The following is a 12779-nucleotide window of genomic DNA, read 5'->3' as shown; positions in this document are numbered from 1 at the left end:
GTAAGCGTTTTGCAATGCCAAAGCCAGCGCATACGCTCTCAGCCGCAACCGTAACAGAAGCAGCACAAAAGGAGTCCCCGTCCCAGAGTACAGCCAAGAAGAGTTATACGAAGCCAATGATACCCTTTCTTTAAATGGATAACTATTAGATATGTATAAATATAAAGGGTATAAATAAACTCACAAGTCTATGGGCTCTTGAGTTTGTTTGAAATATCAATTGGCAGGGTTATGTACGAAAAAAAGCGAAAGGTGCCCTTCGAAAGGGTATAAAAAAAACATAAGTAACGATAGAGAGTGAGAGAGTGAGAGAGTGAGAGAGAGAGAGAGAGGTAAAGAGTACAGAGCACACGCTCTCAACCGCAGCAGTTGCCGTCATTGTCGCAGTCGCAGTCGCAACCGCCACAGAAGCAGCGCAAAAGGAGCTCCCAATAGCAGCAGCAGCAACAGCAGCAGCAACAGCAGCGGCAGCAGCAGCAGCCAAAAGCAAACGGGAACGCATGGCTGGGGCCAAAGCTGCGACGACTGCTGCATCGCACATGCGCAACTGATTGTCCGACGCTGGCATCGCTGCCGCTGCCAGTGCCGCTGCCAATGCCGTTGCCGTAGCCGCCTTGCAACAAGAAAGCTTGCAAAGCGGCAGACGCCAGTCCCCTGCCCCCGGACTCCGTGCCCCTCCCGGCCACAGGCCAGAGCCCGGCCAAAAGCAGCAAAGACAAAACGTCGCACACGAGTTGCTTTTGTGGCTCAGAAGAGCAGCGACAGCCAGACGAGGCGGATGGCCTAAACGAAACGAAGAGCAACGCGCGGCCCAAACGAAACAAAAAACCAAAAGCCAACAACAGCCACAGGCCACAGGCCACAAGCCACAACAATTTCTATTACAATTGATATTTATTTTTGTTTCTGTTGAGTTTAGTGTTTAGTGAGTGCGTTTTTGGTACTTTATTTTTTATTTTTTTTTTTTGTGTGTGTGTCGATGCCTGAATGAAAGTGCACAACCGCCAATAACAATAATAAATAAAGTGAACAGAAGTGATTGTGAACGTGCAATAAGACTGCCACTGCCCCAGAGACGGCACCAGAGACTGCGACTGCGACTGGCTACTCCGACTGTCATCACTGTGATCGTGACGAGCGAATGAAAGTGTGCCAGGCTTTCGATACATTCTAAGCGGGAAATGTGTTGACTGGGAAAGTACAGAGCCAAAAGGAAAACCAAAAACAAAACCAAAACCAAAACAAGCTCAAGCCCGTGGAAGGCCCGCCCCGTCCAGTCCCCATCCCATCGTCCCAAGCACCCATAGACCCCATTCCACTGCACTCCAGATCCAATCCCAATCCAACGAAAAACCTAGCCCAGATTCACAACCGAAGTAGCTTCCAACAGCAGAATGGTTGTTGTTCCCGCTTTGGGCGCCGCTGCCCTATCCGTGGGTGGGCTCCTGTTCAAGGCCAGCAGCGCTGCCTCAGCGGGCGCGGCTGCCGTGGGGGCCTCCTCGCTGGGCCTGGCCATAGCCGCAGCCACCAATCTGGCCACCGCCGTCGTGGGCGTGGGAAAGCTAACCATTCTGCCCTTCCTGATCGCGGCCATCGCGTACTACAACTACGATCTGTTCGACCCAGAGAATCGGCCGTTCAATGTGCCGCAGGTGGACCAGGCCTACGACTTCATCATCATTGGCGGCGGCTCGGCGGGCACTGTGCTGGCGTCGCGACTCTCCGAGATCAGCCACTGGAAGATCCTGCTGCTGGAGGCTGGCGGCCATGAGACGGACATCTCGGATGTGCCACTCCTCTCGCTCTATTTGCACAAGAGCAAAATGGACTGGAAGTATCGGTGAGTAAGTGGGTCTAAGCCGGGTCAAAATGGGTCAGGCTCTTGGCCTTAGCAGTGGCCCAGTTTCAGCTGTTGTCACTGGACATTTTGTTCGCTGTTTCCCTTCAGTTTTCCGCGTCTGCTTCTGCTTCTGTGTCTGTTTTTGTTTTTGTTTGCACCCTCCTATTGCTCAGCTTTTGAGACCGAACCAAATGACTTTGGCCCATTCTGGCCGCAGCTAATGCAAATCTCTCCCCAAAGGGTGCAGAGGCAGACCATCGTTTGCATATGGAATAGACCAAGAGACACGTGGAGTTGAGTCGCGTCCAGACGGAGGCCAGAGCCCCGATGGCAGAAGGCCGGATTCGTTTAGTTAGCAACTGGCTGCCAAATTTCAAATTACTCGTATTTGCCAGAGCTCTTTTCACACGCAAATAGCAAACGATTTCGGCACTCGGCGAAGCAAAGGGAAAACGTAGATACAAATTGAGTCACTAGTACGAGTATTTCAAACATATTTCACACAGCAATAAGCGGATCTTGAACGGATGTCAGCTATCTGTCAGCTATACAAAAGGATACTGCTGATACTGCTGACTGCAATAACGAATTGAGCTCCCAATATTGAATCATCAGTTCATTACTAACCCAATCCATGCACTGGTTCTGCAATGGCAGCATCTGCTGCGTCCATATATTCTTTCATCAGTCCACACATCCCTTTCATCGCTGGTAATATCTTCAAACTTACAATTGGCTCACTCTTCACTAGTAAATCATTCAAATGCATCTCCAGATTATTTTTATCCTTCTAGAGTCTAGAGTTTTATTGCTAATTGCTTGGATGAATACATTTCCGATGTTTTCTTCATTCTAAGCCTTTTTTTCCCAGCTTCTTTCTTATTCTTTCTTCTTTCTTTGTTCACATTCAATGGAAATGATACTTCCTCTCTCCCCTTTCTAAGCCCTGTCTTGTTGGTGTTCCCTCTTTTCCGTTCGTTAATTCATTGACAACATTCCTGAAGAGCTTTTAAGATCTGTGGCTTCTGTTCCCATTTCCCATTTCTCAGATCATTCCTTTTTCCACTGCCCAATCCACTCCAGTTCAGGCCAGTCCACTCCGCGCTCCAGAATGTTCCAATTAGATACAAATTCGGATAGATGTTTACCACATTTACCGCATTATGCGCGTAAAAACAAAAACCCAGCATCATCGGCTCAGCACGATCATCTCGATGATGCTGATCATATCTTCTTTCTCTGTGCATTTCAACAGCAATTAAATGCGGCCTTATACGGCTGCTTAACAGACAGTTCGGTTAACAATAAATGGAAAATTGTTACCGCCAGATGCTGTGACTGATTCAAATTAGAACAGGCTACCGTTAGGAAGAGCCCAAGCCCCAGGCAAATGCAGAGGCAGAGGCTCCACCTGGGTTTGGGGTTGGGTCTGGATTTCTGTTTCTGTTGCGGTTTCGGTTTCGATTTGAACAATTTTCTATCTCACGGCATTTCGGTGGCTTCATTAGCGAACAGCTGATGATGGCGTTGGTTCCCCACCTGTTGCTACGGCTACCAAAAATCTATTGCTGCTGCTCAATTATTCATGAGTTTTTGGCATTTTCGGAGTTTTTTTTGGAATGTTTGTTTTGTGTTTTTTTTGTTAGCCCTCGCGTGTCTCGTTGAGACGCGCGTTACCAATACCGTAATCCATTTAACTGTTTAATGGTTTGGGCTGGGTCCGAGGCCTAGCGGCGATTTTGTTTTCGTTTTATCTTCTTCTCTATCTCTGTATGCCCCCCCAACTCTTCTGCTGCCATGTAGTTTCACTTTCAGAATTCCATATCCATTAGCATTCCCATTATCATTCGTGTTCCATTTCCATTTCATTTCATTTTGCGTAATTTAATGCAATCGCCGGGTCTGAGTGCATGCGAAAAATGGAATGGAAACTGAAACTGAAACTGAAACAGCAACAAATTTTAAGTGCACCGAACAGTGAGTGTGGGGCAACAAACGAGTGTGTTTCTAAATCATTGCATCATTCAGGGTGGCCTGATCCGGGACTGGGTTTGGGGCTGGGACTGCGACTGGGTCTGTTGCTTGGAGAGCAGAGCCCGTGCCTGTTTCGTCTGAATGTAGATTGTGCCTGTCTATCCTCTCGTCCAGGCCCGCTCTCCATGGCCAGTCAGCTGTGACGCTCATGGGATCTGGTAAAATCGATCGCAAGTGGCAGAGACAGCAGAGATACCCTTACAAAAAATTAATATAAATACATAAAAATGCATAGATATACGCATAATATAATTTTTCTTTTGGGTAGAATTTCGAAATGAATATTTCAAATACAACAAATACAGCCAGATATATAAAATCAACGAAATTCTGCAGTAGTTTTTCCATAACTAATTCTTCAATAAAGCAATCCCAATATCTATTGGATCCAAGATCCAAGCAACTAACCATGAGATCTTTATTCAAAAACAGAGAGGTTTAAAATTCGTAAATTTTTCTGATGAAAACAATAGCACCCCCTTTTGCAAGGGTATACAAAATATGTACTGCAATTCGACTGCTCAGGTGCATTTGCGAGTGTTTCTCTGCAGGTATTGGTGAATGTTGGAGTGTCTAAAAAGCCGCTTTATTTGGCCTTTTACTGGCGTACAGCAGACAGCCACAGAAAACGGGAAATTCAGTATGCTGCACTCAGCTGCAACGAAATTGAAATGCTCGCAGTGCTCGTTGGAATCACTCACACAGATCCACTCGCTTGATTGATACCCGTTTCGGTGTCGGTGTCGGCGTCGGCGTCGGCGATTGAATGCCTGTGATTCATCGGCAAAGGAAAAGTTTCTCTTGTATGTGAAAGCCACAAATCGAAGTCATCAATTTATTCATTTCAAGTTGTTGTGGTTTTTTCCTCTCTTATGTTGTTGTTGTTGTTGTTGTTGTTGTTGTTGTTGTTGTTGTTATTGTCCATTTGTCGGTGGTTCAGTGTCAAATTTGTGTGGTTCAAGGTCGCGGATAGAGTCAATCAATGAGCAGGGGCACTTTTAGGAGTTCATTTGAATGAATCCAGTTGCAAAGGATAGCCATAAATTGAACCATCTGAGACCACAATCAATATCCAATATCATACCCATAAATGCCCAATCCGATATAAAGGATATTACGTATTGGACTATAGGACACTACGTAGCTAATTAATTTTACGCATTCGACTATGGGGAAGTGCTATAAAATATTTGCATTACGTATCCGATGAGCGGGTTGGATTCCATCAAAGTTATTTCTACTTACGTATGCGTATTGCGATGGTCCGTCCACAGGTGCCAATCAACCCGAAAGAGAATAAGTGATAATGAAGCCAGCCAATGGGTGGGTGTATCCAAAGAGTTTCAGGATAAATACATCAAACTTTACGACTTGCCGAGTGCAAATATTTCACAACAAACATAAAAAATGTGCAACTCGTTTGCAAGCCATTTGGGGGGTGGGGTGGGCTGACAACAACAAACAATGGCTGCAATAGTAGTAAAATTTACTTGTTCTACTATTGACTTGATACACGCAGAGATGATTAGCCAGACAAACGTGGCTCCAAAACTTGGAGAGGACAGAGTCAGAGGAGCGATCGTCGGAGTCTCGTTAACCCCCAAAAGCCCAAAAGCAACAGAAATTCCACTTTCTGGAAATTATGCAACTTGAGCGGGAGAGACGACCCTCGACGGCCAGGCCAACACTTATTAATGTCATCGTCATCGCTGAGCAGTGTTCGTTAATGCCAAATAAACATAAGTACATATGTACATATGTATATATATGTATGTATGCACTCGTGTGTAATAAATGTTGGGGTGTCCACGCCCCTTGACGGATTTAAGTTCGGTCTCGGATTCCAGCTGCAGGCGGATGTCTGTTCGGCCTGTCCGCTCTCAGGTCGGGATATCCTATGCCAATCCAATTTCCCAACTCCAATAGCACTTCGAGTGCTGGCCAAACCGGCTTGTCCGACGTGATAAAGTGGGTTAAGCGGTTACAGGTTTGCCGCCATGGAACTGGCACGAAACGGAACGCAGCGAAACGAATTGAAATGAAACGACGCTCAGATACTTTGCATCGCGCAATTGCACCTGAATACTCGTACTCGTACTCGTACTCCTACTGTTGCCAATCGAACAAGAGAGAAGAAACAACAACAACAACAGCTCAATGCGTGATACGTGAGCCAGTTTCGGCGACAGGCATCACTGGCTACGTCATACGCCACCGCGATATGTGTCAACTGAGTAATAAAATAAATAAACAAAAAAAAAAACAATCCATAATTGTTTCATGAACTTTTTGTTTTGTGGAGTTCCCAAAAAAAGGAATAGCAATAATCGCTCAAAGGAATGCTGCAATATGATTTGACTCAATCGAAAAATAAATATATGTGTAACACTCCCCGAGTAAGAGCCTTATGGTGCTGTTAATATAATTCACACCCATGAAATATGTGTTAAAAATTATCACATATTCATAGAAATGTAATCGCCTGGATTGAATGGGGAAAAAAGAAACCGAAATGGAAATTTAAGGGAATTAACGGCACACCGATCGCGCAATGAATATCGAAAAACCCCTTCAGGCTGTAGACCTTGTACATATTTAATGTTGAGTCGTATAGGTATATTATAGGCCTATACTAAAAATTCAGATACATAAAACTAAAATTTTTCTTCTGAGATTTGCTTCTAAGCGTGTTGTCCTTCCATGGAACACTTCAGAGCTTCTTTGACCTTTTACACAAATGTGCCAACAAAATACCGAAATAATCGTGGTTGCTTCACATATTTAAGTACCTCTTTAGCCACTCATCTTGCAATATGTACGAATAATTTTCCTCATCATTTATTTGGCACATACTCGTATCATCGCTTGACTTCAATGACATTTCCATTAATAAATCGTTTGATTTCATTTGACTGGTGCCGTTTACAGCTTAATGCAGCCGTTAAATGATTTTATAAGGCAATCAACAGTTGTTCCATGTGAGCGCATTAATCCCCCCACCCCCGCCCCGCCCCGCCCCGCCCGGACGCCATTCGTGGTTTGGGGTAGCCCGACAAAGGCCTTAACCAACATTCGGCTAACGAGCATTAAACAATTACGAAAATAATGCAATCAACTCTCATTTCGGTATTCATATGCATTTCACAAGCAGCAATTATGCTGCCCCTAATGCCTGTTCCGCTGCCACAGTTCCGTAATTCTCAAAAGACCTTTGCACTATACATATTGTATGTTCTTCTGCACAGATCTGATCTTCATGTCTCTACAGATTAGTGGAAATGTTTTGTCTCTGTTCCAGCATCTATTTGTTTGATAAATATCAAATATTTCGGAGCTACCCAACCTTACGTAAATTGCATTTATTCTGAAGCTTTTCTATACAGGTAGAATAATGAAATGAATACTGAAAATGGGACATGGAGAATTCTTGTAAGTTCTTTCATAGAGAATGGAATGACTGACGTGTGTAAAAATGTAAGAATTCGTACGAACGATCGAAATGTGTTAAAAAATATCCTTCTGTTTCGATTCAAAAGATGAATGAGATATCTATATATCCTAATCGTTTATTCCCTCGATATCTTGAAAAGTATTTCACTTAAAGATGTGTCCTGTACAGGAACTATAGCCACTTTTATTCCCAAACGTATGATAATGTTTCCACTTTTCTGCTTTCCATTCATTTCCCTCCCACCGGGATCTCGACTACGCCACAGAAAAAACAAGAGTAAATAAACAGCGAAATGAGCTAATAATAATTTGCATCGTTTATGTGAGTTAACTGTTAAATGGCTAATAAAAGGAAAAGAAAAAAAAAACAAAACAAATTGCGTCAGTTGGGCGTCAAATGGAAGTCGAGGCCGGAGTTGAGGCGAAAGTTGTATTTCTTTCTCTATTTGTTCGTATTTAATACCGACGCTTGCAGCGGGTACAATGGCTTAGACCAGATGTTTGGCCACACCTAGAAGGAAGCATCTTCGATGGGACAATGGTCAGAAAATGTCTCTGTAAATAGGCAAAAGCGTACCATAAATTGAAACACATCTGGCAGGAGCAGCCCTTGCACATTATTCTTTGTGGCTAGCCGTAACAATCCACCTGAAAGGGTATCACAAACTTCGTGGCCCCAGAGCTGGCATTTCACTCTTGTTTTCTCCCGCTTTTCACTTCAGGCGGCACCTGTGTCTGTGCTTGTGTGTGGAGCACGTAGCCAATAAGTTACTATGCCGAGCAATGTGGCACAGTGGGGTTACGGTGGGACTGGGGTTCGTCGGTGTCGCGAATTGATATTAATGGCTCGTCATCGTCGCGTGTGGCTCGGCCCCGGGGCTCGGTCTGGGGTGTCCGCGGGGTTAAGGCAATAGGAAATATTCATAGCCGATCCACCGACAGCATAAATCACCGAGCAACAGGTAGACAGATGAGATGCGATGCGATGCGATGCGACACAATGCATGTCATATGCTAATTAGCCTCACCCTCACCCCACATACCCCCACCTTCACCTGCACCTCCACCTCCACCTGCACCTGCACCTGCACCTTCACCTGCCCCCCGATGGCAGGTGTGAATCAATGGGGCAGATAAGATGAAAATGCCATCCAAGCGAATGATGGGGCATGGACTAACTAATCTCTCTCTTTCTCTTTCTCTGTCTCTCCCTCTCTTTGGGCACGCTTTTCTCCACGGCATGTTAGCCACATCATTTCGATGGGGTTTTTCCGCACGCTGCAATTTAATTTCCGTTTGTTTTGTCATCTTGATTGGCGGTGCCTGTCGCCCGTAATTCGTATCTTCATTTACCACGAAAGTCTTCCTATGTCTTTAGCTCATTCCGGGGGATCGATCGGGCGCGCTTCCAAGGAAACCAAATCGGAATCGGAACGGGAGCGAAACGAAACGGGACGGAACAGAAAAAAAAAAAAAAACCGATACTTGTAATTGTCAAAACGTTTTGTTGACCAATTTGTTTCGTTTGCAGTGGATGTACTCACGCAATCGAAATATTTACGATATGAAATGAAAGATCATGCGGGATCAGACGGGAGAGGAGAGGGAAACGGAAAAGAATGAACGAGGATTATTTTACACTAAAATATAGAAATCAGTGGACCTTGAAATGCATTTTTTTTTTAGCTTTTCCTTTCCATTTATTGATTCGATTTACTTTTATTTGGTTTCATTTTATTATTGGTTTTCCATCATCTCTTGATACTTTCCGTACCGCATTCTATCCAACTTTATACCATCCTTGTACCACTGTGGAATATCCTTCCTTCTGCTCCAGCCATCCAGCCATCTAGCCATCTGGTCTCCAAATGTCTGCATCTTATACGAGTAAATCGCTTGGGCAATATCTAACAAAGTGCTCCAAGCCACTTCCAAGGCCCAAGGCAGTTACTCAGGCAGTTAAAACTAAATGCCACTCGATGGATACCCCAAAACCCATTGCGGTGCTACGTGAATGAAGAAGAGGGGGAGGCGCAAGCAGAGGTCGAATGGTTCATTGCCGCTGGGATTTTGCAGTGCCCTAATGAGCGTTTAACACTTCGCTCTCCCGTCGCTGTCGTTTCTCTTGCGGTGTCGCAATTATGTTGGCCACTGGTCAATCCGAGTCCGCCTCTTATCCTCTACTTATCCGACATGCCACCAGCCAGACTGGCTCTCCCAGGGAGGGGCTTGGCTAATGCGGCATTCATTGTCGCTTTATCGCTTTGTTGACTTGTTTATTATTATTTTTTTGATCTTCCTCAGCACCTCTCCGTACCTCTTCGTCTTGTTTCTTATTTTGCTGATTAATACTCGCAATAAAGCCGGCAATAATCCCCAATTGTTTTCTCTGGAGACTCAAAGAGACTCGACGTCTATCTTTGTGTCTGTCTGCCACAATCTGACTCTAGTTGTATTTGCATCACTGCCTCTGGATATATTTTGGTATCTCAATATTCATCTTTATGTATTTCAGCACCCAACCTCAGGCCACTGCCTGCCAGGCCATGAAGGACCATCGCTGCTGCTGGACACGGGGAAAGGTGCTGGGCGGCAGTTCGGTGCTCAACACGATGCTCTACATCAGAGGCAATCGCAGGGACTTCGACCAGTGGGCCGAGTTCGGCAATCCGGGCTGGTCCTACGAGGAGATTCTGCCGTATTTCCGCAAGTCCGAGGATCAACGCAATCCGTACTTGGCCAGGAATAAGCGCTACCATGGCCAAGGTAATCATCTGCCTTCCAGAGCAATTCTCAACTGAACTAATCTGCTGGTCTCTCCTCTAAGGTGGCCCCTGGACCGTGCAGGACGCGCCCTACAACACGCCCCTGGGCCCGGCCTTCCTGCAGGCCGGCGAGGAGATGGGCTACGACATCGTCGACGTCAACGGGGAACAGCAGACGGGCTTCGGCTTCTATCAGTTCAACATGCGACGCGGCTCGCGCAGCTCCACGGCCAAGTCGTTCCTGCGTCCGATCCGCCTGCGCACCAACCTGCACGTGGCCCTCTTCTCGCACGTGACCAAGGTGCTGACCGACCCCATCACTAAGCGGGCCACGGGGGTGCAGTTCATACGGGACGGACGACTGCAGAATGTGTACGCCACCCGGGAGGTCATACTGTCGGCGGGGGCCATCAGCTCGCCGCATCTGCTGATGCTGTCGGGCATCGGGCATGGGGACGAGCTGAATCGGTTCGGCATACCCCTGGTGCAGCACCTGCCGGGTGTGGGTCAGAACCTGCAGGACCACATCGCCGTGGGGGGCATTGCCTTCCTCATCGACTATCCCATATCGATAGTGATGAAGCGGATGGTCAACATCAACACGGCCCTGCGGTATGCCATCACCGAGGACGGTCCGCTCACCTCCAGCATTGGCCTGGAGGCGGTGGCCTTCATCAACACAAAGTACGCCAATGCCAGCGACGACTGGCCGGACATGAACTTCATGATGACCTCCGCCTCGGTGATGTCCGATGGCGGATCCCAGGTGAAGACCGCCCACGGGCTGAGCGACGAATTCTACCAGGAGGTCTTCGGGGAGGTCAACAATCGCGACGTGTTCGGCGTCTTTCCCATGATGCTGCGGCCCAAGAGTCGGGGCTTCATCAAGCTGGCCTCTAAGAATCCACTGCGGTATCCGCTGCTCTACCACAACTACCTCACCCATCCGGACGATGTGAATGTGCTGCGGGAGGGCGTCAAGGCCGCCGTGGCCATGGGCGAGACCGAGGCCATGAAGCGATTCGGGGCCCGCTTCTGGAGCAAGCCACTGCCCAACTGCAAGCACCTGACCCTCTTCACCGACGACTACTGGAACTGCTTCATCCGGCAGTACACGATGACCATTTACCACATGAGTGGCACGGCCAAGATGGGCCCGCCCAGCGATCCCTGGGCCGTGGTGGATCCCCAGCTGAGGGTGTACGGCATACCCGGCCTGCGGGTGATCGATGCCAGCATTATGCCCGCGATCACCAATGGCAATATCCATGCCCCGGTCGTGATGATTGGCGAGAAGGGGGCCGATCTCATCAAGCAGCTCTGGCTGACACCCAGCTCTGGGCCCTCGCCAAGAGCGGGACAGGGTCAGGGCCAGGGTCTCGGAAAGGTACAGGGACAGGGACAGGGCTCAGCCTCCACACGACCTCTATGGAGAGGCAAGCGAGCACTGATGTCGGGCAATGCAACGACCTCATTCACCGACGACCAGGAGGAGGCGACTCGTCAATGGCCGTTGCCCAGCTCGTAGCTGTGTGCTTTCAGAGTTCTTGGGGTTTAAATGGGGGCTTACGGGTGGGTGGTTCTAGGGTTCTGGGTTCAAGGTTGAGGGAAAGGGAAAGGGACTCAAAAGATCAGTGCGAGAGGTCGCGTTGCCTTAGCCGTTAGTTTAGCTCAAATTTTCGCGATTTCGAATAAATTTAATTTATTAAGCTTTAGTTTATTCCACTCTTTCCCCCACTACCCCCTTTCCTTTGCCTCATCCCACACCGTTCCCTAGCGGACTTAGTCTTAGTTAAGCGCTTCATGTAAATATCGAGTCATTTATGCTAATTTGTATGTAATTTTCATTTTTTTTTGCGTATCTTGTGTGTCTAATCTACATTTATACGTTATATATGTATGTATATGTATATGCTTTTTTTGTAATTTTTAGAATTTAATTTTTATCGTTTTGTTTGGAGCCGCGTACACTTGGAGTACCTCAATTAGTTTTTAAGTTTTGGCTGGAGAAGCATTCGATGTTTGCTTTCGACTAGAATAGAGTCATAAATTCAAGCGAGCACACAATAAACTGATATCGAAAATGGAGAAAAAAATATAGTTTTAATATAGTTTTAGAGCCACTTTACAGCTTAACAGAAAATGTTAATGGTTTATGAATCTACTAGTGGTTGTAAGCCAGACTAGTCTTGTCAGACCCTCATGGTTCGAAAACATAAAAGGAAATTCGATACTAGAAGAGTGTGCCGTGTAAAACAGTTTTGAAGCCACTCAAACAATGCCTCTCAATAGCCACATAAGATGTTCGTCCCAAGTTAGACAGCTTTAACTTCTTTCGTTTCGGACAGTAAAAGAATCAGCAGGTTTGAGGCCACTGGTATGACAGTTAGAAAGACACTGGCAATAGCACAGCTTGCTTTCCTGCAAGTTGAAAGCCCAAATGGATTGCCCATTATTGTAAAAGCTCATGGAACTCGTAATAAACTTACATCTTATTTATCCACGATAAATTTTTAAACAGGTGCCAGTTTTTCATTCATAGTTTGATATGCTGGAAGTACGTGAAAAAGCTTACCTGCAATGAAAGAAAAGAGGAGAAGATATTAGTTATCAAAGCAAATACAAAAACGGTTGAGGTATTTGAAATGTGAGCTTAAAGCTTAATGGTTGAAATAACTTTGAAAGCTTAG

General features: G+C 46.3%; 2 protein-coding genes across 3 annotated transcripts in view; one reads left to right on the top strand and one right to left on the bottom strand.

The window, feature by feature from the left end:
- Positions 1-12779, bottom strand: part of LOC111071703 (flotillin-2) — a 109078-nt gene that overhangs the window by 40685 nt on the left and 55614 nt on the right. The window lies entirely within an intron of this gene.
- On the top strand, positions 1093-11617 carry LOC111071691 (glucose dehydrogenase [FAD, quinone]). The gene is made up of 3 exons (XM_022363167.2): positions 1093-1840; positions 9840-10090; positions 10152-11617. Exons 1-3 carry the CDS (start codon positions 1395-1397, stop codon positions 11615-11617), a joined length of 2163 nt encoding a protein of 720 aa, XP_022218859.2. The 5' UTR covers positions 1093-1394.

The sequence above is a fragment of the Drosophila obscura genome, unplaced genomic scaffold, assembly GCF_018151105.1.
Source record: "Drosophila obscura isolate BZ-5 IFL unplaced genomic scaffold, ASM1815110v1 contig_185, whole genome shotgun sequence".
In the NCBI taxonomy this organism is placed as follows: Eukaryota; Metazoa; Arthropoda; class Insecta; order Diptera; family Drosophilidae; genus Drosophila; species Drosophila obscura.
This window is presented reverse-complemented; position numbering and strand designations above follow the sequence as displayed.